Below are 27,763 nucleotides of genomic sequence, written 5' to 3'. Positions count from 1 at the left end.
GCCCCGCCCGGCGGATCAGCTGAGGGATCCGCGATGTCTGTTGACAGCGGCGGCGGCGGCGCGGCCGGTTCCGGGTTCGGCGCGCGTTGGGGGGTAAGCGGACCGCGCGGGGCTGTGGCGGGTCGGCGGGCGGAACGCGGCCGCGGCCGGAGGAGGCGGGGGTCCGGCCCGCGGCGGCGGCGTGGCGTGGGCGCCGAGGCCGGGAGGGCCGCGGGGCGGAGCGGCGGGGCCGCAGCCCCTGCTTTCGCGGTCCGAGAGCCTCACCCGCGCTTCCGGGTCTCGTCAGATGTGAATCCGATGGAGCAGCCCGGGGAAGGCCCGCAGCCGCCGCAGCAGCAGCCGTGGGGGAGACTCCTCCGCTTGGGCGCCGGCGAGGGCGAGCCGCACGTGCTCCTGAGGAAACCCGAGTGGACCATCGGGCGGAGAAGAGGTGCGGACCGGGGGTGGGGGGGAGAACCAGGGCCGGGGGCCGGGAGCCGGGCGAGACTGTTCGCCAGGCGGTGGGAGGCCCCTGGGCGGGGCCCACTGTGCTTTCTAGTTTTTCCTGTGAGAGCTGCAGTTTACTCACTTATCGTTCCGCCAGGTCACTTCTCAGTGCTTCCTGCAGATTATTTAATTCTCATTACAACTTTATGAAGTAGGTGCATTGACTTAAGCTGCCCCGGGTATTAGAATGCGGTCTTCTCAAGTTCATGACTGCAGGAAGCATCTTCTCCGACCTCCATGGGATGAGATTGAAGTCAGTAACAGAACATTGCAAAATTCAGCGTGGAAATTAAACAACACACGTAAACAACCAATGGGCCCAAAAAGAAATCACAAGGGAAATTAGAAAATACCTTGAAATGAATGAAAATGAAAGTGTAATCTGCCAAAATTTACAGGATGCAGCCGAAGCAGTGCTCAGGGGGAAATTTATAGCCTGTAGGTGGCTACATTGAAAAACATCTCAAGTCCCAGTTTATAGAACAGAGCTGCTCAAATATCCGTTGATTGAATGAGCCTGGGACGCTGGGACGGACAAAGTCTGGCAGCTAGGTAGGAAAGGGTGGTCACCCTCCACTCTTAACTGCCTCTAAACTCCTAAGTGGCCATCCCTTGTAGCTTTCCTACAGGGACAGAAGTGCACTGGTCCAGTCAACAAAATGTATTTTGTCTGAAAGTTAAGAAATCATCTCTATGATTTTGTATATTTTTAATTTTTTTTTTTTTAATTCCAGTGCAGTTGGCATAGGATGTTTAGTTTCAGGTGTAAAATACAGTGATCCAACGATTTTGTACGTTACTCAGTGCTCATCACCGGAAGTGGGTTCCTCGATCCCCATCACCTAGTTCCCCCAGCCCCCACCCACTGCCCCTCTGGTGACCAGCAGTGGTTAAGAGTCTATTTTTTTGTTTCTGACTTTATATTGTAAAAAAGGGAGAATGTGAAAGTTTGTTGAAAAGCAAGTATTTTTTTCTAGGTTAACTATACTGGAATTAAAAAAAGGCTAAGTAGTGCTCGCTTCGGCAGCACGTATACTAAAAAAAGGCTAAATACTATGATAAAAAAATAAGATGAGGATAATAGAATAAAATAAAAGCAATTATGTTTTGGTTTTATTTTACCCCTAATGATGTACCTGCATCTGGTTTTGTTGTTGTTGTTTTGGTAGTCTTAAATCCCAATATCAAGTTAGAGGGTTTTTTTTGTTTTGTTTACAATTTTGAATGTATTTACGTGTCCTTGGAAAGTTTTGGGAAATGCATTAATTGCTTTTTTTAAAAAATTTTTTTAAATGTTTATTTATTTTTGCGAGAGAGAGAGAGGAAGAGCTAGAGAGAGAGGGAGACACAGAATCTGAAGTAGGCTCCAGGCTCCCAGCTGTCAGCACAGAGCCCGATGTGGGGCTCGAACTCACGAACTGTGAGATCATGACCTGAGCCACCCAGGCGCCCCTAATTGCTTTTAATTGAGGTAATAGGAAATTTGGTGAAGAGCTTCTTTGGTCTGGACTAAGGACTTTGTACCTCCTTTGTACGTCCTTCCTAGAGTTCCTGAAGGATAATTGAGATCAAATGTGGGAAATGCTTAAAGGAGCCTGGCTTAGAGTTAGCAAATAACATTAACCATTGTTATTACAACACAGTATTATATATCATTTTACATGTTAATACGAGGAGCAAAAAGGGGTTGTTGAATTAATCTTAAAAAGAAGACCTTTTGGTGAATGTATTGAGCTCTCCAGGGAAATAGAAGTTGCCCTGTTGGTCTGCTCAGGCTGCTATAACAAAACACTACAGACCAGGAAGCTTAAGGAACAGAAATTTATTTTTCACAGTCGTTAAGTGCAAGAAGTCCAAGATTAAGGTGCTAGTCAATTTGTTTCTTGCTGAGTCTTTGTCCTGGATTGTAGACTTCCTCATCCTCACAGGCCACACACAACGTTGGTGTCTCTTCCACTTCCTTCTCTTATAAGGGCATCAGTCCTAGTGATTTCATTTAACCTTTATTCCTCCTTACAGGCCCTGTCCTTACAGTCATATTGGGGTTCAGGCCTTTAACATGGGAATTTGGGGGAGACACAAACATTCCTTAAGAGTTGTAGAACGTGGTTATACTTATTTTAAAACAGTAGTGGGGCGCCTGGGTGGCGCAGTCGGTTAAGCGTCCGACTTCAGCCAGGTCACGATCTCGCGGTCCGTGAGTTCGAGCCCCGCGTCGGGCTCTGGGCTGATGGCTCAGAGCCTGGAGCCTGCTTCCGATTCTGTGTCTCCCTCTCTCTCTGCGCCTCCCCCATTCATGCTCTGTCTCTCTCTGTCCCAAAAATAAATAAATGTTGAAAAAAAAAAAAAAACAGTAGTGTGCCTGCTATATATAAGGCATTATTCCGAGGGTAAAGGCAGAGCTGAGTTGACCTGTGTTTCCCAAGGAGCTTCCCATCCTCGGGGAGTGGGAGCAGTGTGCACCAGCCATGTGACAGATTTAACCAAGTGAATGACATACAGGGCAGATGCCAAGAATAGAACTTAGCACGAGTATCTTGGATCCAAATTAGAAAGCTCATGTTCTTGGTGTGGAGAAGCTTGTTAGAATCCCATCCCAGTGGCACGGTCACTAGGGCTAGGTCTGGGGCTGCAAAGAAACTGTCCTGCTTCTTGTGCCCAGTATGCTGGGAAGATCCTGAGCATAGGGGAAATTGACCCTGGGTAAATGTAGCAAAGCACTTCCCATAATATAAAACGTGCAAATAAGATTTCTACTACTTGAGGTTTAGGGAGGTGTAGTTCACATATGGTAAAATTCATCCCGTTATAGGTGTTGAGTGAGTGTTGAGAAATGGAATCACTACTGCAGTCCGGTGCAGAACATTTCCATCACCCCAGAAAGTTCCCTGGTGGTCCTTTGGATCAGCCCCCTCCTCTCACCCCTAGCTCTGGCAGCCATCTGTCTAATTTCTATCCCTGTCATTCTGCCTTTCCAGAATGTCATCTAAGTGGAATCACACAATATTCCACCATAGTCTGTGTATGGCTTCTTTTCTCTGACATAATCCTTTTGAGATTCATTTTAGGCTGTTTTGTGTTTCAGTAATGTATTTCTGTTTGATGCTGTGTAGTAGTCCACTGTTTGGATGTACCACAGTTTGTTTTTTTCCCCACAGTTTGTTTTTTAATTCACCACCAGTTGATGGACACTTACTTATATTGCTTCCCGTTTTTACTTATTAAAAATAAAGCTATAAACCTTAGTAGCTATAGTATAAATGTCTTATAAGCAAATTCACGATTAGATAGTAAAAACTCCTGAAAACTTTTATTCCTCTGGTTTAAGGAGAGAACACAGTATTTAAGGATTTCCCCCTTGCATTTAATGAGGATATAATGACTGTATTCAGATCATTGCGTGTAGATGCATCCACCTTCTGTTTTAAATTTTCTCAAGCGTGTTCATGTGTCTGTAATTTGCTCAGTCATGTTTTCTGTGAGTCTTGGTCCTCGCTTCAATTTTGTGATGATTTATGAAACCTTAGATTACACGGAAAAGAAATTAAGGACTGACTTAAGATGAAGAATTACTTAACTAAGCCCCTTAGTTTTTTTAAACTTCTGCTTTTATCAGGGTAGCTGCACATATGTGCATGTTGTAAAATTGTCACCAAGAAGCCAGAGGTGTTGATGGGGGTATCCTCTACGTAATGGGGAGTCAGAAAGGTTCAAGACAGTCCCTGTCTCTTTACTTTGGATTAATACATAAATGCTTTTTAAAAAATTGTTTCCTATCTTACTTGATTAGGTTGTCTCCCACCGTGCATATACCATGGGTCCTGATTTTCAACCACGTGCTTTGATTAAGCAAAGGGCACTTTTGTGCACAGTCCCCACGGTCACATCCAATGTATCCCTCTCTGTTTTAGGTTGTGATCTTTCATTCCCTGGCAATAAACTGGTCTCTGGAGATCACTGTAAAATTATTGTGGATGAAAAATCTGGTCAGGTGTCGCTGGAAGATACCAGGTAATCTCTTTCTTGTTTTGAAGCCGGTGGCTACAGAGAAGAAACAAGGGATTATTTTCTGTTAACACAGTAGTTCGCTAGTTTCCAGGTTATTAGGAAATATATTTTCTGGTTTCCAGTAACTCTTTCATGCCTATGATGCTTCTTGAATATATTCAAATTAAAGCAAAAATATCTCTGAAAAAGGACTTAAAAGGCAGTGATAACCTTCTAGTTGCAAACCTATTCGAATTAGACTTTTTTCCTCCAAACCAAAAAAATCTTTTCTTTTTAAAAAATTGTTACACAACATAAAGAGTAGGTAAAAGTGAAAAGCTTTGCCAAATCCTACTAGCCCACTAGAAATTCGTATGTGTTTATTTTGTATTAAGGAGGTTTTACTATGTACGTTATATCCTTTTTTTTTTCACTTCTGTTTATGGCGAGCTTACATTTGGTACATCTAGATTTATCTTGTCTATTTCATTATTATTTTATAATAACTTACCTGTCAGTTCCTTTATTGGTGGAGATTTATTATTTTGACTTTTTCTTATTATAAACAACGCTGCGACTCTTCTCTTCCAAAACACTTTGCATTCATGTCTGATTATTTTCTTGGGATAAATTCATAGGAAGGAACGCTGTGTCAGAATGTGCCTATTTTAAACCCAGGACAAGTAGCAGATGGCCTTCCAGCAGTACGTTGAGAATATGCCTTTCCCAACCAGATGAATTTTTGTTTTTGTGAAGGTCAAGTGCTACGAGATTGTTTGGTAACTACAATGTTAGGGATGAAAGACTAGAAATTAGGTTTATGAGGATGAACTGATGCTCCTTTCCTATTCTGGTACATAGCAGATCAAGTTCCTTATTTCCCAGCCCAATGTAGGATAACGTAGCACTGGTTCTAGAGTTGTCCTCAGGCAGCAGATCCTGGCTTTCCAATGCTGGCTGTATGACTATATTGGCTTCTTGGGGCTCTTGTAACAAATTACCACAAACTCAGTGGCTTCAAAGCACGCAAAGCTACGACCTTCTAGTGCTGAATGTACAAAGTCTCACTCAGGTCTCATTGGATTAACCAAATCAAGGTGTCAGCAGGGCCGGCTCCTTCTGGAGGCTCTAGGGGAGAATCCGTTCCCTAGCTTTTCCAGCTTCTAGAGGCTCCTGCGTTCCTTGGCTGAGGTGCCTGGAGGGGAGAGGGTGTCCATTCTTCACACGGGCAGCAGGAACTGCAGGTGCAGAGGCCCCGAGGCGCGAGCAGGCCCTGTGTGCCGAGGAGCAGTGAGTGGGAAGGCAGGGAAGTTAGACCGGAGCGGGAAGGCCCTGGTGTTCACACTAGGGAGCCTGGACTTTAGCCCGAGAGCAGTGACAGGTCATCGGGGGTTTGAGCAGAAGAGCAAAGTCGGGCTCCTGTGGTTAGAAAGAGCACGAGAGTGGAGTGCGGAGGGCCCTGGCAGCACAGGCTCTGGCTGGCTGTGGCGGCACCACCAGTGTTTGTACGTGAGGTTTCGCTGGGACACGGCCACTCTCTCGACTACATCCTGTGTGCGGCTGCTCTCGTGTGTCAGCGGCAGAGCCCAGGAGTTGGGACAGAGACCGTGTGACCGTACAGCCTGAACTGCTAACTTTCTGGCCCTTTCCAGAACACTGAAGGAGTAGAAGTCTGCTCAGATGTAAAAATAAAGCCTCTTCACCACCGGAGGCCTTAGGTGTGAAACCATAGAGTTAAGACATGGGTGGTTCGAACGCCTGAAGCTGGGTCAGTTTGTTTAGTTGCTGACTTTTGTTCTTGTCTCGTACACTGTTCGTCCACTTGTGATTTTCTGTTGGGTCTCTACTCGGGTTTCTCCTCAGGGAAGCCCTTCCAGTCCCGTCTGACTTAGGCTCCCGCCTGTGCCCTCTGCAGCCCCCGCCTCTTCCACCTGGTGGTGTGGTCCCTGACGGACTGGAGTGACCTCCCGACCGAGGGACCACACCATCTTCCAGCCCAGAGCCTCGAATTCATTTGCTTCTGCTCAGAACCCATCTTTTAAGGGTGTCAGTGCCCATCTGAGGGATGAGCTGGCCTGCTGGGAGGCAAGGGTAGATGAGTGGACAGAGTTAAGTGCAGAAGCGGGGGGAAGCTGGAAATCGGAGCTGCTGGTAGAAGTCCAGGGTCCTCCAGAGGCCGGCGGAGGACAGATGATGTGCTGTTGGACAAGCAGAAATGTTGAAGCACGGTCAGGCTGTCAGTAAGGGGGCAGCAGGCAAGCTTTCTCTCAGGAGAACTGTAGGGTGGCACTTGCACATGTGCCTCGTTACATGTTTACGTCATTCTTGGGAGTATTTTACATTTTCGAAGGCGTAATATTGAACTTCTTTCTAAGTGGTGATAGAAAAAGAAAATTTTAACTCCCAAGTTATTGTAAGTAGGATACATTGCATTTTTGTTGTCTCTGCAGCACCAATGGAACAGTAATTAACAAGCTGAAGGTTGTTAAGAAGCAGACTTGTCCTTTGCAGACTGGGGATGTCATCTACTTGGTGTATAGGAAGAATGAGCCAGAATACAGTAAGAGAGGGAATGTACAGGGTGGGCCTCGGGTGGTGTATGGTGGGGAAGTCTGGGCACAGCTGGAAATCTTCGTGAAAGTGAGTCTGCTGAAGCAGGTATTTCCCTTCAGACTGTCAGTGTTAGCTACATTTTCTTTGTTCTTTATGGAGACTCTTTTTTTTTTTTAAGGTTTATTTATTTTTGAGAGAGAGCACAAGCAGGGAAGGGGCAGAGAGAGAGGGAGGCACAGGATGTGAAGCAGGCTCCAGGCTCTGAGCTGTCAGCACAGAACCCGACGTGGGGCTCGAACCCATGAACCGTGAGATCATGACCTGAGCTGAAGTCGGACGCTCAGCTGCCTGAGCCACCCGGGCTCCCCTTTATGTAGATTCTTGGTGTGAGTCCTGTTGAAGAGTGGGAGTGTTGACCTTGCACTGTGAGCCCCGGCCATTCTTCACAAATACCACAATGCTCATGAGTCTTGCATTTCAAAATGGCAAGGAGAAGTGAACAGGGATGGGCTGGGTTACATAGCAGAAGATAATCTGAGTTGTGGGGAGGAAGACCTAGAATAAGGGGCTGAAGGCCGCTCATGACTGCTTTTGGAGACCTTACGGGAGACAACAGAGGCCTGACGATCCCCTTCAGGCTTTTCCAGATCTGAGTGTCTATGTTTGGGGAAGAAGAACGAAACAGGACAAGGAGAGTTGGGAGAGTTTTTGGAAGGTTACCCCCAAACTGGCAGGAGGAGGCAGATACGCTCAGGCTGTCTGTAGCATTGTCAAGGCCAGCCCCTGGCCCCGTGGCAGGGCCTTGTGTCTTCTCCTTCCGGTGGTTTGAAATGACCGGCAAAGCACAGATTCATTATCTACTCATCGTTTTCTCTTCCCTGCGTCTGCCTTCTGGCTCAGGACGTTTTTTCCCGGAGGCTTATTTATTTTAAAGTTGGTGAAGATGCTTTGGTTTGCTTATTTTGAAATTCCTTAAACTGGGTAGTGTTGTCAGTAGCTGGTAAGTCAACGTAGTCAACAACGACAAAGGGACTGAAGTGACAGAAAGGAGAAGAGGGAAGGAGCCCTGCTGGTACGTGAGGACACTGTTCTGATCTGCTTGGTTTCATTTCAGACGTGGCATACCTCTACGAGTCTCTGCATGAAAAGCAAGGCATCACACAAGACCCCTTTGGTAAGTGAGACTGTGACAGAGGAGTGGGCGCGTGGTAAGGGCTGCTGGTTCTTACTGGCAAAGCCTTTTCATCTGCTGGAAAGTCCTGCCTGAGGTAGTAGTGGTGCTCCTCCTGAGCCCTGACTCTACACTCCTTCTGCTCCTGTTGTGCTCACAGAAGCTAATAAAGAGAATGTGTTCCACGTGACCAAAGATACCTCAGGTGCAGGGCAAGGTGACGATCCCCAGGTCCTGCCGTCATCGCCCACCACTCAGGCGTGCTTTGAGGAACCACAGCCATCGACGTCGACCTCGGACCTCTTCCCCACGGCCTCTACCTCTTCCACGGAGCCCACCTCTGCGGGGCAGGCGCCTCCCTTCAGCCCTGGTGAGATGGGGGTCTCAGAGTGGTAGCTGCGTTGCTCTTCAGTCACTGACTCTGACTTGTGTTGTCACATAAGCCACTAAGGAAGTCAGAGGTGACATCAGGCATCGGGCTCTCAGCAGGATTTCTGTACTAGTAAATATTGTTTTCTTCCACCCCCGATAGAAATGCTGAAGGTCAGAGATTTCCTGGGATTTTTGTAGTTTTATTGGGATATAACTCACCTGCCATAAAAATCACCTGGGCGAAGTGTACACTTCAGGGGTTTTTACTATATTCATACTGCTGTGTGATTCCAGAACATATCATATCATAAACAGTCACTGCTCTCCCTCGGCAACCACTGGTCTGCATTCTGTCTCTGTGGTTTTGCCTGTTCTGGACATTTCATAGAATCGGAATCATGGGGCGCCTCGGTGGCTCAAGTCGGTTAAGCGTCCGACTTAGCTCAGGCCATGATCTCACGGTTTGTGAGTTGGAGCCCCATGTCGGGCTCTGTGCTGGCAGCTCAGAGCCTGGAGCCTGCTTCAGATTCTGTGTCTCCCTCTCTCTGCCCCTCCCCTACTCGAGCTCTGTCTCAGAAATGAATAAACATTAAAAAATTTTTTAAGTAGTAAGAATTGGAATCCTATACCCTGTGGCCTTTTGTGTCTTCTGTTTTCACTGAGCATCATGTTTTCAAGACTCATCTAGAGTAACCTATAATTAACATTTTTTTCATGTTTATTTATTTATTTTGATAGAGCACGAGCAGGGAGTGGCAGAGAGAGAGGGAGACAGAGAGTACCAAGCAGGCTCCCCACTGTCAGTGCGCAGAGCTCAATGTGGGGTTCGAACCCACGAACTGTGAGATCATAACCTGAGCCCTAATCAAGAGTCAGACAGTTAAGCAACTGAACCACCCAGGCACCCGTCGACACTTTTAGAAATACAGAATAATGAATGTGAACAAGTCCATGTAACATTAACATGTTGTTATAAAATTAAAGGACTAAAAAAACATTTGACACTGGCCGCAGAAAAAATATGCAGATAAATAAAGTACAACGGTCCAAGCGTGTAAGAATTTAGCAATGAATATGGCAGTTCAAAGCCACGAGCAAAACTGGGTTGTTTTATGAGCAGAAGTGATTAACATTTGAAAGAAAATAAAGGTAGTTTTGTCCCTCATCCATTACAACAAACTACTTCAAGATGGGTTTGAATGTAAACCACAATAGTGCCTGATGAAAACAAAGGTGATTATTTATATAATTTGGGGGAATTTTTCTTTATACGTGATACAAAGGCAAAAACCTCATTTAAAAAAAAACAGTCAATGGGGCCGCCTGGATGTCTCAGTTGGTTAAGGGTCATAATCTCTCGGTTCGTGGGTTCGAGCCCCATATCAGGCTCCATGCTCGCAGCATGGAGCCTGCCTCCGATCTTCTGTCCGCTCTCTCTCTGCCCCTCCTCCGCTCTCTCTCTCTCAAAAATAAACATTTAAAGAGCACGTGAGCAGGGGAAGAGCAGAGAGAGAGGGAGACACAGAACCCAAAGCAGGCTCCAGGCTCCAAGCTGTCAGCACAGAGCCCGACACAGGGCTCGAACCCACAAACTGTGAGATCATGACCTGAGCCGAAGTCGGGTGCCCAACCGACTGAGCCACCCAGGCACCCCAAAAATAAACATTTAAAAAATAATTAAAAATAAAAAGTCAATCGGGGGCACCTGGGTGGCTCAGTCGGTTAAGCGTCCGACTTCAGCTCAGGTCACGATCTCGTGGTTTGTGGGCTCGAGCCCCATGTCGGGCTCTGTGCTGACAGCTCAGAGCCTGGAGCCTGCTCCTGATTCTGTGTCTCCCTTTCTCTCTGCCCCTCCCCTGCTCATTCTCTGTCTCTCTCTGTCTCTCAAAAATAAATAAATGTAAAAGAAAAATTTAAAAAAGTCAATAAATCCAACCATTAAAAAAATTTAGGAGTGCCTGTGTGGCTTAGTCAGTTAAGTGTCTGACTTTGGCTCAGGTCGTGATCTCACAGTTCGTGGTTCAAACCCCACATCAGGCTCTGTGCTGACAGCTCAGAGCCTAGAATCTGCTTCAGATTCTGTGTCTCCCTCTCTCTTTTCCTCTCCCCTGCTTGCACTCTGATTTTCTTTTTCTCAAAAATAAATAAACATTAAAAAAAATTAAAACAAAAATTCTCTCACCCCCTCTTTGCCCCTCCCCTACTCGTGCATGCTCTCTCTCAAAACAAAACAAAACAAAAAAAGATTTTAAAAATAGAACGACCATTTGGTCCAGTAACCTTACTCCTGGATATATATCCAGAGGCATTGAAATCACTGTCTCCAAGAGATGTCTGCACCCCATGTTCATTGCAGACTATTCACAAAGGCCAAAGACTTGGAAACAACCTAAATGTCCCTCGATGGATGGATGGATAAAGAAAATGTGACTTGTGTCTGTGTATGCATACAATTGTTGATTCCACCGTGAAAGGGCAGTGTGTTTATATATTGTGCAATTAACAAAAGCTTAAACAAAGTCTTGCTGTGAGCAAATCTGATAGAAAGCTTCCCTCCCATTGTGTAATGTTGGGGAAATTTTTCTATCTGCATGCCTCAGTGTATACATACTAACACAATAACCAGCCTCCTAAATGTGAGGTTTGGTGCCAACTTATTTCATAAGTTTCAGATGAATCCTCACCCTTTGTCTGTCGGAGAGTACCATCATCATCATCTTCATTCTGGAGTGAGAAGCTCGACTGAGCATAGAAAGTCCTTGAGACCATGGTGGGAGTGAGAACCAGAGCCAGCAGCCAGCCCAGGAAGCTCCCTCTTTTCTCCCTTTGCTGTACGAGCTGATTTGCTCCCCAAACAATTTTACTAACTTCTTTTGTTTGGCTGCTGTAGGGCAGTTTCTTTTTCAAAGTAACAACACTTGAGTATTATAGACCGGATATGTACTGTAGTATGGTGTTACACACTAGGTCTTGATTAAGATAAAGGTTATTAGAAAGTCTCCTTAACCTTTCTGCCAGGCTCGTTTAAATTCGTGACTCCTTGGGAAATAGTTCACACGCAGCATCCCTGTCTGGCTTCCATCTCCTTGTAATCTGAAGCCTGCTGCGTCCCTCTCCTGAGAGGCCTGTGTGTCCCTCTGTGCCAGTGCTGCTCAGAGCACAGGGAATGTTATGGGGCTGCTAGCACATGGATTGGCCCTGTCTTAGACCAAATGTCCCACAGCTGACCCCAGCACCGCCACCCCGGTCACAGACACCTCTGCGTTTCTTTCCCAGTGGGTGTGCTGCTGGCCCAGCTCCCCCGAGCCCAGTAGTGGGCGCGTGTGCACTTCAGAAGTGTGAGCCGAGTGTTTCTGTAAGCGTGTATTACTGAGAATACGGCATCTTGGAACACCTAGGCCTGGTTTGAATCTGTGGTGGTTTACCTGCCGTACCCTCTGCTTCCAGGCTGCACGAATCAGAACTTTTCTTGTTGGGGCGCCTGCGTGGCTCAGCTGTTAGGCATCCAACTCTTGATTTCGACTCAGGTCAAGATCCCAGGGTTGTGGGATCAAGCCCTGTGTTGGGCTGAGCATGGAGCCTGCCTGAGATTCTTTGTCTCTCCCTCTGCCGCTCTCCCCCGCTGACGTTCTCTCTCTCTCTCTCTCTCTCTCTCTCTCTCTCTCTCTCAAATTAAAAAATGAACCTGTCTTGTTTGTCCCTCTCGCAGACTTCAGAGATGCAGGCGTCTCCCCAAAAGAATGTGGTCCGTCTGTGGCAAATGATGAAATCCCCACCTTCCCTTCGGCTCTCCCAGACAGAGAAGGAGCACCCTTCTCTCTGCCAGGGTCCCGGGACCAAGAGGATTTGGAGCCTGTCACGAAGAGAATGAAAGCAGGTCAGAGTCTCACCGTTTTGTGTATCTCTGGCCCTTGAGAGCTGTTGAGCTGCTCCTGACGGGGCCTCCCCTTCTGTGGAAGCGGATGCCTCAGCATTTTCAAAATGGCAATGTGAGCCTTTTTTTCCTTTTGACAACATCGGGGTTGAACCCTATTTATTATCTGGTTATGCTGATGGTCTGGACGCAGTGCATTCTGAGTTGCAGTTCTGTCTTGATATGACTATCGGTTTTTAAGAATATGCACCTGGGTGGCCTAGTCGGTTAGGTGTCCAACTGTGGCTCAGGTCATGATCTCACGGTTGGTGGGTTCGACCCCTGCATGGGGCTCCCTGCTGGTAGCACAGAGCCCACTTTGGGTCCTCCGTCCCCCCGCCCCGCCCCTGCTTGTGCATGTGTGCTCTCTCTCAAAGTAATAATGATTTGAAAAAAGAAAGGTGACTTAGAGAAAAATCTGCCCTTAAAAAGCCAAAGTTAAAAGGATTGTAAAAGATACTTGGGAACATGTAATGGGACAGTGGCTGTGCTGTAGGCCTGAGAGCAGCCTGTGGTTGGAGCAGTGAGGCCAGGGGGCTCTGGGAGGGAGGGCAGGCCTCGGGGAAGGAGATGAGGATATTGGATGTGTTGAGTGGAAAATTGAAGCGACTGGCTTGAGGAGGGTGTCGAAAAAAATCAGCAACAGTACGTAAAAAAGTAAGTATACAAATGAGGCCTTTTTTTTACTCTAGCAAAAATGAAAAATTGTAGAAGGAAGAAAACTTAATTTTGGTGTACTGTTTGGCTCAGCAGTGAATATTTACCTAAGCATAGTAACGTAAATACGATCCACAGAACTAACAAATACAATATACCAAACTAACAATTGTGTTACGATAATATAGTGAATGGGGTCAGGGGGCAGAATCCTTCTCTATCTTAATAGATGTCGGGAGATGGACGGTGTCTAAAGTCAGTCAGCCTCAACAGAGCATTACAGTTCAGAAACCTGGAGGTCCACGCCAGGAGAAACACCCAAAAACATGAAAGTAGTTTCCTCAGAGGAGGGAGGTTGGAGGTGAGGACAGGCCAGGGCAGAGGGCTGGTGCCCTCTTAATATTTGATTTTGTAAATTGTGTGCAAGTATTTCTTTCGTTAAAAATAAAAATTAAGGGGCGCCTGGGTGGCGCAGTCGGTTAAGCGTCTGACTTCAGCCAGGTCACGATCTCGCGGTCCGGGAGTTCGAGCCCCGCGTCAGGCTCTGGGCTGATGGCTCGGAGCCTGGAGCCTGTTTCCGATTCTGTGTCTCCCTCTCTCTCTGCCCCTCCCCCGTTCATGCTCTGTCTCTCTCTGTCCCAAAAATAAATAAACGTTGAAAAAAAAAAAATTAAAAAAAATTAATCTATGAGCACTATAGAACACCAGCAGAAGAAAAGGAAAAAAAAAAAAAGTTAAAAGCTCTTGGTAACGTCGGAGAGTCTATATTTTCCAGGACATACACAAGTCATGTTTTTTGTTTAAACAAAAACGATGATTATACACAAATATCGTGTGACAAGACACCTTAATCTTTTAACCATGTATCCCGAATGCTTCTTTTTATGCCATTGTTCTTCTAAACCAAAACTTAAGGGTAATGGAACTTGGGACTTACTTTAGGCCTTCTTTAAAATACAAATGGGGGGCGCCTGGGTGGCGCAGTCGGTTAAGCGTCCGACTTCAGCTCAGGTCACAATCTCGCGGTCCGTGAGTTCGAGCCCCGCATCGGGCTCTGGGCTGATGGCTCAGAGCCTGGAGCCTGTTTCTGATTCTGTGTCTCCCTCTCTCTCTGCCCCTCCCCCGTTCATGCTCTGTCTCTCTCTGTCTCAAAAATAAATAAATGTTAAAAAAAATAAATAAAATAAAATAAAATAAAATAAAATAAAATAAAATAAAATAAATAAAATAAAATAAAATAAAATAAAATACAAACGGGTGCCTGGGTGGTTCAGTCCATTCTGCGTCCAACTTCAGCTCAGGTCATGATCTCACCACTCTTCGGCTTGAGTCCTATGTCGGGCTCCACACTCTGAGCACAGAGCTTGCTTGGGGGGCAGGGAGAACGAGAGCGGTGGGGGGGCTCTCTCTCTCTCCCCTCTCTCTCTCTCTCTCTCTCTCTCTCTCCCTCCCCCCCCCCGCCTTGGGATTCTCCCTGTCTTTCTGCCCCTCCCCCAGCCACATGCTCTCTCTCAAAACAAATAAACTTAAAAAAATAAATAAACTACACACAGCAGTGAGGGCTGTGTCTTCTGTCCACAGGTTAAGATGTTCCTAAAACAAAAAAGACCCGGTCTCTGTTTCTTCCTTGGTTGATGGTGGGCATGTGCCCCTTTCTCGCAGAGGGGGAGGCCGAGCTGAGCCTGCAGTTGCTGGTTGCGGACCAGTGTAGCGACGCCCACACCGCCCTCGGGGGCGTCAGACCCGAGGCCGTGAAGCCGGACAAGATGGAGGAGACACTCACATGCATCATCTGCCAGGATTTGCTGCACGACTGCGTGAGGTGCGCTCGCCGCGGGGGGCCCACGGGGGTGTCGTGGGGTGGCGGCGGGGGTGGGGAGCGGCCCCCGCCAAGCAGGCCTCCGGGCCGCATCCGGTGCGGCTTGGCTGGGGGTGCTGCCGTCGTGCCGCTCGTGTGGCCACCACGCCGAGAACCTGGCCGTGGTAACTACGGCTGTAGAAGAGCCTGCGAGGCGAGGTGACAGCGGCCTCGGTCCGCACCCGTCACGACCGACCCAAGAGGCCTGGGGCGCCTCGGACGCAGAACGGGAGAACCGTGCTGAGCTTTGAGGGGGCGTCGTCGGCACAGAGGGAGTGCCCCCAGATGAGGCCCCCAGGAGCGGCTTGGGGACAGCCCTCTCCCAGCTTTTCTGTGGGGACTTAAGAATGAGAGCCTGTCCGAGTCTCCACTTAAATGCAGGCCTTTTTGGCGTTCGGTGTCCCAGTTCCTCATATTCCTGGAGTCACAGCCTGCTTGACCGTCCCTCTCGGAATATGGATGGTCACTTCTGGTTCCTTTTAATTAACAAGGACCAAATTAAAGTAGTTTAGGGTGAAAGCTGTTCTTGCATGGGAACTGTTTCTCACCTGGCTTATGGAAGGCAGGCGACACTCCCAGTCAGCGGAGCGTGCAGATGCTGCACCAGTGGGCACTGTACGCAGGGTGGGTGTGTCCCCCCCGCCCACCATCCACACCGAGAAGCATGGGTTCTAGTCTCTGCTGGATCAAGTGAGCTTGGTGGGTGGCTAATTTGTAACCGACCCTCAGCCCGAGTGAGGCCACGTCCTCCTCTGGGAAAGACGCAGCATGAACTAGGGCCCCTGCCTCTCAGGCTCCAGGCAGGCCGTGCCCCGTGTGCCCTGGCATCCGGGGGGCTGCCGCGGCTTGGCAGACAGAGGCTCCACCTGCAAGTGCTCCGTGGGGGGCGTCTGAAGACCTGTCCTTGTGCCCTCAGCCTGCAGCCCTGCATGCACACCTTCTGTGCTGCCTGCTACTCAGGCTGGATGGAGCGCTCCGCCTTCTGCCCCACCTGCCGCTGTCCGGTGGAGAGGATCTGTAAAAACCACATCCTGAACAACCTGGTGGAGGCGTACCTTCTCCAGCACCCAGGCAAGTGGGGAGCCCGCCCAGCTCCAGGAGACGGCGGGGTGTCTCTCCAGGGGCCCCTCGGCCAGCAGAGCCATGTCCTTTGAATTCCAGACAAGAGTCGCAGCGAGGAAGACATGCGGAGCATGGCTGCCAGGAACAAGATCACTCAAGACATGCTGCAGCCCAAAGTCAGAAGGTCTTTCTCTGATGAGGAGGGCAGTTCGGAGGACCTGCTGGAGCTGTCAGACGCGGACAGCGAGTCCTCGGACATCAGGTGAGCTTGTGCCTGGCTCTGAGCGGAGCGGGGAGCTGGAGGCAGCACGGGGCCCGAGTCCCGGCTCTGTCCTGAGCGGCCCAGCTCGTGAGTGGTCTGCGTTCTGATGTGTGACGTCAGCCAGTGACGGCGCCCGCCTCGGGCATTGTGAGGACGGGGCAGGCGCCAGCTGAGGACGGCCGCTCAGTTTGCTGATGGTGGGGGGATTTGCCACCAGCCTTCTCCAGTACCCCTTCCCTTCTCAGGCATACACGCGATATTTATTCTCTTTTGTTGCTTATCTTCTTCCTCCCCACGTTAGTGAGATGTAACGGGTGTACAGCCCTGTGTGAGTTCAGGGTGTGCGGGGTAGTGGTTAGACTGACGTCTGTCAGAAAATGACTGCCATAACCCATCCCTTGTTATCTGCCGACACCTCCTCAGGTGCCTCGATGCATTGGCTACGACGGGGTGCAGGATTTAATGTGTTCTTTGTCTACTGTGGGCACGCTTCCTCTAGCTCAGCTGGTGACCGGAGTCCCACGGTGTGAGTTGCAGTATCGTCATTTGTGAGGATATTATTGCAGGAAAGCCACGGTCACCTGGCCAAGAGGATGCGATTCTAGCAGACCTTGTTTTATTTGCTGTAGAATGCTGCTGTCTGCGGACTCAGAAGTCCACAGTGCGTGTTTTGGGTGGGTCATGACATTTGAAGAGACAAAAATCAAATCCCCTAATTAATTACTTTTTGTTTCTTTTTGTAAAATTTAGAAATAGTGGTGAAGCAGAAAGTAATAAAATCGCTGTAGTATGAACATTTTATTGTGTATCCTTCTGGCAACTCCTATACGTAGTCACTCGTATTTCCTTTGTTAACAAAGTAAAAGGCGATATACTTTAAATATCCTCATAAAGACGGGATCCTGCTGTACATACGGTTCTGTGCTGTTTCCCGAATTCTGACTGGAGAGGCAGTGCTGCGGGACAGACCCTACAGTCACAGCTCTGAGCGCACATCCAGTTAGCTCTCAAGGGTGCTTCAGCTCAGAGAGCCTCACCGGGAAGGCGCCTTGCTGGGCCTGGCACCTGTGTCATCGTATGCCTGTCAGAGGGGTCCCGGTGGTGGCCCCTGAGGTTTGTGGAGGGATGTCGGGAAACCCCGTTGACAGTTGGTGTGACCTGAGACGAAGGTCATCTGGTTCCGAAATGAGGTCAAGCGGCTTCTCACTAGTTGTTTTCTGGTCACGTCTTCCCCGTTCTTCCCTCGTTGGCTCCTGCCGTTGGAGACAGGCTCAGGGCAGCGTTCTCTGAGAGGAGGGGAGGGTCTGTGGGTGTGTTTCCTGTGGGTTCGTTTTTTGTCAACTATCTGCATTGTTTGGAAAGCACAGCTGAAGTGCACACAGCTGGGTGGCCTGCTGGGAAGTCCCCGGACGACAGCAGCCTTCAGCTGTGGCACATTTTGTTCAGACTTTAACACCGTTTCATAGGTGCCTAGGGTGATGGGCCTGAGTGTGCCCCTGGACGTAGTTCACAGCTCGCCCAGCATCAGACCTGTGAGAGTGGGTCGTGCCCAACGTGGGGACTGAGTGGCCACACTCCGGGGGACACTGTGCTGGAAACCGGGGTGGGCACAATGTGTCTCCGAACCGTAGGAGCCGCGGAGGGAGGGCGGGGGGCGGGGGGTCTCTGGAAACCTTGCAGCAGAGGGGAGCCAGCAGGTAGCAGGGAACAGGGCCCTCCCTGCTGCTGCTCCGGCGTGAGCACTGACCGGGTGTCCAGTGGGGACGTGCCATCTGTCCCCTTCATGCACGCTGGGCGGCAGCAGACGCAGAGCTGAGGCATGAAGGAGGGATGAGGTCTGCGGGCGGACAGATGCCTCCAGGCTGGGGATCTGGGTCTCCTCTGGTCATCAGGGCTGGGGGCGTTGGTGCCGCCCCCAACGTGTGCCAGGGCAGAGCTCACTGCTTCTCCGCACCCCGTGTGCCCGTGTGCTTCCTTGCAGCCAGCCGTACATCGTGTGCAGACAGTGCCCTGAGTACCGGAGGCAGGCGGGCCAGCCCCTCCCCTGCCCGGGGCCTGGCAGTGAGCCAGGGGCAGCACAGGCTCCTGGAGATGCACCGTCCACGTCCACCAGCGTCACGACAGGTGAGACGCCGCGCCTTCCGGGCTGTTGTCCTGCTGTGATCACCCAGGGCGCTGCCGTATTTTTTTTTTTCCTTCTGGCTCCTCCCCCGCTCCCGCCCCTCTCCAGTCACTGCCTCCCTTGTCCTACCCTCTCCTACCTTGTTGCTGCTTGTACTCTGTTGTGGGTTCAGAAACCAGAGAGAGTTAAGTTGATCTCTCGTGGATCTCTGCTCCTGGGCCCTCCCGGGGGGTTCATTCCTCATTCTGACATGTGGGACCCCCAGCCCACTGCTTTGGGCTTTGGCATCCCCAGGGCTGCTTGCTAAAGCTGAAATGACCCCTACATGCGCCCCTCAATGAGAGCCTGGCTTCTTTTCGACAGCAGGCTGTTGTGTCATCACAGCCACCCTGAGCACTGCCCGCTGGCGGGTCCTCAGGTGCCATCGAGAAAGGGAGAGAGAACATGTGGAATCCATGTTTTTGGCCCTGGCCATTCTTCAGTAGGGCCCAGTTTCTTAGCTGATGTGGGCCTGAGCCTGTCATGAGGCCACTGACTCAGGATCATGACCCAAAGCCGTGTTCAGAGCCATCCACCCTGACGCGGTGCTGCAGCTCTCTCCATGGGTGGCCCGTGGACAGATGGGCAGGGCGGGGCCTGGTTGCCTCCCGACTCTGCCATTCCGCAGGTGCGGTGTCATTTTCAGACTGGAAGTCCCCAGTGGGATGGGCCTATAGCAGGTGTGCGTGCATAGACAGAGCTTCCCGTGTGGTCATTGAGTGGCCTCGGCTGAGCTGTGTGGACACAGCTGTTGGGGGGGTGGAGGTCAGCCAGTCATGGCCCCCAGGCCTGCCACCTGTTTATTTGGAAGAGACAGAGATTAAATATAGAACTTGCTCTATTGTTTTATGGCGTGTGCTTTATGGCCCAAGGAAATGGTAGAAAACCTTCAAGTGATCTTTGAAATCTTGCTATAACTGCTGAACTGAAGTATCACGTTTGTTTATTTTTCATTCTATTTAAAATGTGTCGTTTAAATGGCAGACTGCCGGGGCGCCTGGGTGGCTCAGTCGGTTAAGCGGCTGACTTCGGCTCAGGTCATGATCTCGCGGTCCGTGAGTTCGAGCCCCGCGTCGGGCTCTGTGCTGACAGCTCAGAGCCTGGAGCCTGTTTCAGATTCTGTGTCTCCCTCTCTCTGACCCTCCCCCGTTCATGCTTTGTCTCTCTCTCTCTCAAAAATAAACGTTAAAAAAAAAAAAAAAATGGCAGACTACCGTTTCGTAGTTTCAGAAAACGGGTGTGTGTTCTCCCTGGGTTTTCCTGTGGATCTGTCTCCTTGTGGACCTTCCAGCCACGTCCCTAGGCGTGCATCGAATCTCCTCTTTCTGCCTGTGTCCTACTGTGCGTGGCCTGAATATCCTGTCTGTTCCGCAGCCCAGGATTACGTGTGTGCCCTGCAGGGAAGCCATGCCATCTGCACTTGCTGCTTCCAGCCCATGCCCGACCGGAGGGCAGAACGTGAGCAGGACCCTCGCATCGCCCCCCAGCAGTGTGAGTAAGGGTGTGCACGGATGCTGCCTGCCTGAGCGGCCTCCCCACCGCAGAGCCTCTCCTGCGTCCTTCTAGGGTCAGGTGTCAGAGCGTTGCTGACTGTGTGTGTGGTGTGCTGTGAAGATGTGGGTCTGTTTCCTCATCTGCGTACTCGGTTGTGTGTGCAGCCACATCGAATGACCATCTTTTCCTGTCAGTTGATGACCCACCCCTTCGTTCACCGAGTTTCCATGTGTGGCTGGTTCTCCTTCTGGAGGCTGCCTCTGACCTCTGTTGCCGCATCAGGAGCATCATATTTTCATAATGTGTCACTCTTGAATGTAATAGACGAAATACAGTGCTGTGATTTGCGACTCTGGGATTGCTGTTAACATGGACTTTGCCGTTTATTTAATGGTTATGTGAGTTTACCCCTCGCCGAAATGGCCTGACTGGTGCTTGTGCTGTGTCCACAGGTGCCGTTTGCCTGCAGCCTTTCTGCCACCTGTACTGGGGCTGCGCCCGGGCCGGCTGTCTCGGCTGCCTGGCCCCGTTCTGTGGTAATGCCGGCACTTCAGCTCTCTGCCTATCCTCTTGCTGCATTTGAGGGTGCTGGTGGGCTAGCGTGGCCCGACTTGAGAGGGGCCACCGTCGATGACCTGCTTCTCACACACGTTTGACATTTTTTTAAATGTTTATTTATTTACTTAGTGCGCATACAAGAGCAGGGAAAGGGCAGAGATAGGAAGGGAGAGAGAGAATCCCAGCTAGGCTCTGCCCTGCAGGGCGGAGCCCAGCATGGGGCTTGATCCCATGAACCTTGAGATCTTGGCCTGAGCCAAGACTGAGCCACCCAGGCGCCCCCTGTGTTTGACATTTAGAAGTGTCCCTCTGCTAGCTCAAAACCAGGCAGTAACAACTACGGGGATACTGAGCTCAGTCAGGAGGGTTTACTTATGTGCGAGGAACACCACCAACAAAAACGCCGCCTGGCTGCGGCATTCAGACCTCACGGTGCCAGACCAGGTGCCCAGGGGACGGAGAAAGCTGTCAGAAGTCATTTTACTTGTTCTCTCTTTAAAACCATATTTTACAATGGAAGCTTTTATTCTTTCTGGACTGTAAGAAAGGAAATTTGGTTATCTTAGCTGTCGGTGAACGATACTGTCATAGATTGTAAGACGGTGACTTTGCTTCCTTCCATTTGGCAGAGCTGGACCTGGGTGACAGGTGTCTGGACGGGGTTCTCAGCAATAATCACTATGAGTCGGACATCCTGAAGGTAGGGGACTCCACGTACAGGCGCGGGTGGGGGCTCAGGCCTAGAAGAGGCCCCCAGGAGGCTTTCAGCTCTCCCAGTGGCTCTGACTAGTCCTGCCGCCGAGCTCACCACATTGGTGTTTTCCCACGTGTTCCTGTCTTCCAAGAGGTTATTTCCTTCATGCCCATCACGCCACGGGTCCACAGGTGTCGGCTCCGGTGCCTGTGTGCCCCACGCAGAGTTTTGGGGTCTGGGTGGGGGCCGGGGCGGCCCCTTTGCTGGAACCCGGGCCTCTCTCTGGCTTCCTCTTTTCTGGCTTTGTCCTTCTCGCGTCTTAGGAAGCTGAAGCTGACGTGGCTGTTAGAATTTCAGTGTTGAATGTGCACATCGTTCTCTTGGCGAGAGTTGTGCCTCTCTCCCATGTATGCAGCGTTGCACACGCCAGACCTGTATGGCAGGCCCCTTGGCACCGCGTGCTCTGGTTAGATGTCTGCGTGCTGCTCTCTTGCAGGTCCACACAAGAGAGCTGAGGCCAGGGTGTAGATGCAAAGCCTCAGCTTCCTTACCGTGCGGTCGTGCGGCTGTTGCCACACTAGAGCCTCCCCGGCCGAGGTCGGGTGTCGCCCCGCTCCTGTGCTCGGAGCGTCTGCGGGATTTTGGAGAGAATGGGGTAGCTCGTGTGTTCAGCTTTCGGAAGCCAGCTTTCCTTCTGAGGCTCTGACAAAGCCATGTGGGAAGAGAGCCCTTGCAGACTAGCTTGTGAGCGTGTTGCCGGGTCCCGGGCATCCTGGTCCTCGTGTGTTGCGGTCCTGGAAGGCCTCACAACTGCCTGATGCAAATTCCTGCCGTGGTTAGCCTGCCTGTGCCGTGGCCTTGCCCGCGTTCGAGGGCCTTTCATGAAATGTTTGCTTTCTTGTCATTTTAGTCTTCTGTTCTCCAAGCTAGTATTTCTAAGATTTCCCTTCTTTCCCCATCCCAGAATTACCTGGCAACCAGGGGTTTGACGTGGAAAAACATGTTGACTGAAAGTCTCGTGGCTCTGCAGAGGGGAGTGTTCCTGCTGTCTGGTAAGCGCCATCGCACCTGCCTTCCTCTGTCTGGTGCGGCGGTGTGTTTGCGGTGGCCCCTCTGCCTCCACTACGGAGGAGAGCCTCCGGGCTGCCTTCCCGCGTGTACGCCCTCACCCTCCACCCACCCTGGCGGTGGGTGGCAGACAGGCGCCAGTACTTCAGGATTTGAGCCCACGTGACACATTCTAGGCTCTTTTCTGCCGTGGAGGAGGAAGGGACACAGCTGAAGAGACTGTGACCCCACCTCTTGGCATCTTTCAGGTCCTGGGTCCGGTGCTTCTCAAGCCCTCAGGGTCCTCGTAGGCATTTCACTGATGTGTTGGTGCAGGCTTGGCCTGTCTCCCAGGGGCACCCGGGACATTGTGAAATGTGGTTTTAGTCACTCGGGGAGGGTGCAGAAAAATCAACAAATGACTTTTTTTCCTAAGACATAAATTATTGTGAAAGACTTCAGAGGCTTCTGGGAATCCTTCTGAGCAGATACGTGCTCACGAGTGTCTCGGGTTCTGTGCAGCCTCGGCCCTGGGGGCGCCCGGTCTGACATGCGGGCCTGAGCTCTCTTTAGCTTCTTGGTGGGACTGCCATGGTGGCATGGCCCAGAAAGACGTGTGAGTGAAGCATGGTGGGTAAAGCGAAAATCACAGGGAATCCCACCCCCGAGGACCCAGTGATGATGCCATATGGCCTGTGCACCCGCCACACGTGGGCATGGTCAGAGTCCTCATAGATGAAACCCTACCACATGTGCTCTCCACTCGGTGGTATTCCCCAGACCCTTTCTATGTCAGTGAAGTTCTTTACCTGGATTGTTTTTCAAGTTTCTTTATTTTGAGAGAGACAGAGACAGCGCAGGTTGGGGAGGGGAAGAGAGAGAGAGAGAGAGAGGGAGAATGAGAATCCCAAGAATCCCAGCTCGGGGCTTGAGCTCATGAAACCACGGGATCATGACCTGAGCTGCAATTGAGAGTCAGACTCTCAATCGACTGAGCCACCCAGGCGCCCCTACCTTGATTTTTGTTCTATAGTATTTTGTATCATGGTTTATTTAACCAAATCATTAATATAGGATATTTAGGTTATTCTCCACGTTTCACTGTCTGAATAAGCACTGCAGCCTCTGAGCCTGCAGGATCGTAGGCTAGAAAAGTTGTTCCATCAAGATAAATTAAGTAAATAAATACATGAGTAAATAAGTAAACAGTAAGTAAGTAAATTGTTGGACGGTGGTATGAACAAACCAGTTGAGACTTTGCCATATTCGCTGTCCCTCCCAGAAGAACGTGCCTCAGCATCTTCCTGAGCCCATCTGCCCTGCCTTTGCCTGTAAATACAGACAAGGCAACTGGGACGTATCATTGGTTTATCTGCCTGTGTTGGGGTATTAGCAGAATTGAAGATCGTTTTGCTTTATGGTTCATTGGCTTGTCCGTGACCTTGGCCCATACTTACGTTAGTCTATTTGGATTTGGGGGCATGGGTTGGTAGGATATCTTTGTCATTTAAAGGTGCAACATATGGTTGCTTGTGTGGCAAATGTGTTTTCCACTATTTTATTAGTATCTCGCTTTTGTTGTATGTGTTTCCATTGTGGTGTTTACATTGTAGGTAGTCAGATTTACAGATCCTTTCCTGTGTGCTATTTGGTTTTTATGACATGAATAGCTCAAGAGAAAAATAATACTCATTCCTCTCAGTACTTTTTTGGATTTTTATTTTTAGTGTTACTATTTTTTTAGAAATGCTCTATTTTGGGGGCTCGTGGGTGGCTCAGTTGGTTAAGCGTCCGACTTTGGCTCAGGTCATGATCTCGCAGTCTGTGAGTTTGCGCCCCATGTCCGGCTCTGTGCTGACAGCTCAGAGCCCGAAGCCTGCTTCAGATTCTGTCTCCGTCTCTCTCTGCACCTCCCCTGCTTTCATTCTGCCTCTCTCTTTCTCTCAAAAATAAACATAAAAAAAATTTTTTTTTAAATGCTCTATTTTTTTAAGCTTATATATTTACTTAGAGAACGGGAACGCATGCTTGAGCGGGGGAAGGGGTGGAGAGAATCCCACGCAGGCTCCACACTGCCATCACAGAGCCCCATGTGGGGCTTGAATTCATGACATGACCTGAGCCAAAATCCAGAGTTGGACACTTAACTGACCGAGCCACCCAGGCACCCCTACTTTTTTGGATTTTTAAAGTGTTTGAACTTTTTATCCAAGTGGAATTATTTTGCTGTGAGGAAATAAGTTGGTATCGAGATTGGTTTTGTTCTTGTTTTCTGAAAGTCTGGCCCATTGTCTCTACCCCATTTACGGATCAGTGCACTGGTTTCCCACTAGTTTACAAGGCCACAGCTATTCTGCTGTTCTGGAAACATGATGCTGCCTGATGACTGGCATGCCCACATGAGGCTGTGTCCTTCCAGATTACAGAATCACAGGGAACACTGTGCTCTGTTACTGCTGTGGCCTGAGAAGCTTCCGAGAGCTGACCTACCAGTATCGGCAGAACATTCCTGCTTCCGAGTTGCCAGGTAAGGAAGCCCCTCACCCCCTGCCTCAGTTCTGTCTAGTCTAGATGGGCGTCTGCGCTCTCAGTGGGTGTCTGCACCAGCAGGGAGAAGACCGGGCAGATGGGCTGCCTGGTGGCCATGCTTATTCCCAGGCCGTCCTCGACCCCAAGTTGGCTCAGGCTCTGGGCCCGTGGGCCGCGACACAGGTTTCTAAAACAGGATTCACAAAAACAACCTATAGGCAAGTGTAGTAGTCTTTATTTCCTAAGGTGGGTTTTTAGGTAAACTTTTTTCCCCCTTGGAAGCTTGGAACAGGCAAGGAAACTAGTTATAAAGCGTGACAAAATGTTACAGCTGTAGTTTCTTTCTTTGGGTCTTTACTTAAGTTGGCTTAGCTGAGTTTGTGAGTGTCGGGTGTTACTACGTACATGTGACTTTTTCTCTCCCCAGTGGCTGTAACATCCCGTCCTGACTGCTATTGGGGCCGCAACTGCCGCACTCAGGTGAAGGCCCACCACGCAATGTGAGTGAGACACTGTGGGTGGGGCACAGGCACCCAGGGCTGGGGAGGGCACCAGAATGGGCCTCCTGCAGAAAGCAGACCCTCTTTTTCCTAACAGGAAGGCGAGTTTTTTCTTTTAAGTGTTTTGGCCAAGTTGACGCCACGGCTTTTAGAGATCTGTACGAACCAGTTAACTGCTTACTCGTAAATACAGTCATTTAGTTCTGTTTGTATACAGCCCTAGTGTTGTTTCAAAACCCTGCTCTTCTGTTCTCATTTCGTGAAGCGTTTGCATGCAGACGTTTACCTCTGTGTCTGTGGAACACAGCTGTCGTTCCCGCTGACACACTGGAGGGTTAGTACTTTGTGAATCCGTGGCCGTGGTCACTGAGAACTTCCTGAACCACCGGCCTGGGCGTGTGCCGCTGCCCTGAGTCTGTGTTTGGTACCGCGAGCACATGTCTGTGATAGCTCTAACTTGGCGGCTCTCACTGGGCATTTCCCGCTCCCAGTGACGTCCGCTTTGCCACATGGGTTCGTCTGCGGACGTAAGTTTGTCTGCATTTTCAGACCATAAGTGAGGTGTCCTATAAATCAACCTCATGGATTGATGCTTCTTGAGGCTACTGTGATCCCCAGTCACTTGTGGTTCAAATCACAGTTACTGAGAGGATGCCCTTCTTGCAGGGGACAGGCCCCAAGTGAAGGCTCCCTGGAGGACTGATCCCGTGGAATAAAAACCTGGCTTTGTATTTGAGCATAGACAGAGTCCAGGAGACCGTTTCCTTTTAGAGAAAGAGATTTGGCTAGTAACTAGCCAGTCTTTCTTAATAAAGACAGGGATAAGGATAGCTAGGGCACGTGCGTCCTACTCTGGGGGTGACCTGCTCGTCACAAAGAGGGAGGTGGTGGCTCTGGCACCCACTGGGCAAGTCTGTTGGTTCTGCCCTGCGGGGTGGCCCTCGGTGACTGGGGGATTCTGAGGAGGCACAACTCTGAGTCTCTTCCCTAAGAAAGTTACCTAAGTGCTTGAATTTTAAAAAGTAAAAATCAAATGTCTGACTTCTAAAACTTAAGAAGGACAAGAAGGCTGTCTAGGGGTTAATATCTTTGATGGATCAGACCCTGCTGCTGTGAGCCACCCCGCATGTGCGGTCAGTTTCTCATCAGGCTCCTCCAGCGTGTGATCTCCAGAGTCCCTTATCGGAATGCTTCTTGATGCTGGCTTGTGTAATTCGACTTTTTGTCCCTGCAGGAAATTCAATCATATCTGTGAACAGACAAGGTTCAAGAACTGAGTATCTAGGAGGCACCAAGGTGGCGTGGGGGTAGTGGAAGTCAGCGACAGCGTGTTTCAGAAAATACCGGATACAAACATTTTCAGGGCATTTTACAGCCCCCCGGCAGGGGTTTGGGGGGGCTGGGGGTCTCTACGTCCGGCACTGTAGCGTGGCTTTTTCTTCTGTGGCGTGAGACCCTCTTGCCGAGAGCCCCCTACCCCAGGGGCCTGGGAGGCTAGGGGTGGCATGAACAGCCCCTCCTCTGGCCTTGGGGCCACCAGAGCACGTCAGCCGGAAGAACCACTGTCAGCCGCCCCCTCGCGCTCAGACAATGACGTTCAGGTTTGCTCTTTGGACCTTTCCCAAAACTGTGGCTAAGACAGACGTCTCTCTTCAAGAAAGCTCTCATGGGAGGAAAAGGAAAGTCTGTCAGAAACGTCCTGTTGTTGAAGGGAAAGGGAGCAAAGGCTTACAGCCCCTGCTTCGGGGACAGCCACGACTCGTGGGCGTTTCTATTTGTAAGAGGTTTGGTGCTGATCTTTTAGTAAGATTTATCACAAACTGTAGCACAAGTAATATATAATTTACAAATTGACTAAAATTGGGATAGTAGGGTGTTTGAAGGAGTAAACATGTGTTTCTGTTTATTACGAAGAGGAAAAAATCGGATGTCCGGAACTGCTAACCCTAGATCCCCAGTGTTAGGTGCATGGCCCTGTCCCAGGAGGGCATAAGGTGGGTTGTTTCCACCCTCAGCCTGCCGTGGAGCAGAGCCCTGGTGCCCGCTTCCCACTCTGTGGGCACAGCCACAGGCCCTGCTGAGCTGCCCCGTGGTCTTTCTCTGTTCCCTGCCGGGCCAGTTCAGCCCTGAGGTGCCCCAGCCCATCTGGAGCGGCCCCTGCCCCGAGAGCGCCAGGGACCTTTGCCAGTGAGACCTTGTCTCCGTCATTGGGTTTGCCATGTCATCTGGAATAATACTTGAAATTTTGTTCTTTGTTAAAGAAAAAAAAAGTTTTTTTATCGTTTGTTGAAATCATCTGTTATTTTTGTTTGCAAAATTGTAACTTTTCGCTTCTTCTCAGGAATAGGATTTTCAACTGTTGTCTTGCTCTTGATACAGACTCTGAGAAGCAGCGCTGTTTGTGGAAAAGGCCTCCTTCCCGCATTCTAATAAACAAGCCGTGTCTGTTTCTCTCCCTA

The 27,763-nt window shown here is 50.0% G+C and overlaps 1 protein-coding gene across 3 annotated transcripts; it reads left to right on the top strand.

Moving 5' to 3' along the window:
* Positions 1 to 27,763, top strand: CHFR (checkpoint with forkhead and ring finger domains). Of its 3 annotated transcripts, XM_030335908.1 has the most exons (18): positions 1 to 93; positions 287 to 430; positions 4,398 to 4,497; positions 6,924 to 7,033; positions 8,141 to 8,200; positions 8,358 to 8,567; positions 12,279 to 12,446; positions 14,802 to 14,961; positions 15,914 to 16,068; positions 16,159 to 16,321; positions 18,303 to 18,445; positions 19,857 to 19,973; positions 20,429 to 20,512; positions 21,164 to 21,234; positions 22,193 to 22,280; positions 24,695 to 24,802; positions 25,232 to 25,304; positions 26,539 to 27,763. In XM_030335908.1, the coding sequence occupies exons 2-18, from the start codon at positions 298 to 300 to the stop codon at positions 26,579 to 26,581; spliced, it is 1,986 nt and encodes a 661-aa protein (XP_030191768.1). In that variant the 5' UTR covers positions 1 to 93; positions 287 to 297; the 3' UTR covers positions 26,582 to 27,763. The 3 variants fall into 3 exon arrangements, with proteins under 3 accessions (XP_030191768.1, XP_030191769.1, XP_030191770.1); XM_030335909.1 differs by lacking the exons at positions 24,695 to 24,802; positions 25,232 to 25,304; positions 26,539 to 27,763 and adding an exon at positions 24,609 to 24,686; XM_030335910.1 differs by lacking the exons at positions 1 to 93; positions 6,924 to 7,033 and having other exon boundaries at positions 337 to 430.

Source organism: Lynx canadensis, chromosome D3, assembly GCF_007474595.2.
Source record: "Lynx canadensis isolate LIC74 chromosome D3, mLynCan4.pri.v2, whole genome shotgun sequence".
Lineage (NCBI taxonomy): Eukaryota > Metazoa > Chordata > Mammalia > Carnivora > Felidae > Lynx > Lynx canadensis.
This window is presented reverse-complemented; position numbering and strand designations above follow the sequence as displayed.

Bases quoted from the DNA above. Each gene is read 5' to 3' on its own strand.
- CHFR (XM_030335908.1), top strand. From the start codon at position 298: ATGGAGCAGCCCGGGGAAGGCCCGCAGCCGCCGCAGCAGCAGCCGTGG. The intron at 7,034-8,140 runs GTAAGAGAGGGA...GTTTCATTTCAG, and splicing joins GAAGAATGAGCCAGAATACA to ACGTGGCATACCTCTACGAG. The intron at 16,322-18,302 runs GTGAGCTTGTGC...GCTTCCTTGCAG, and splicing joins AGCGAGTCCTCGGACATCAG to CCAGCCGTACATCGTGTGCA.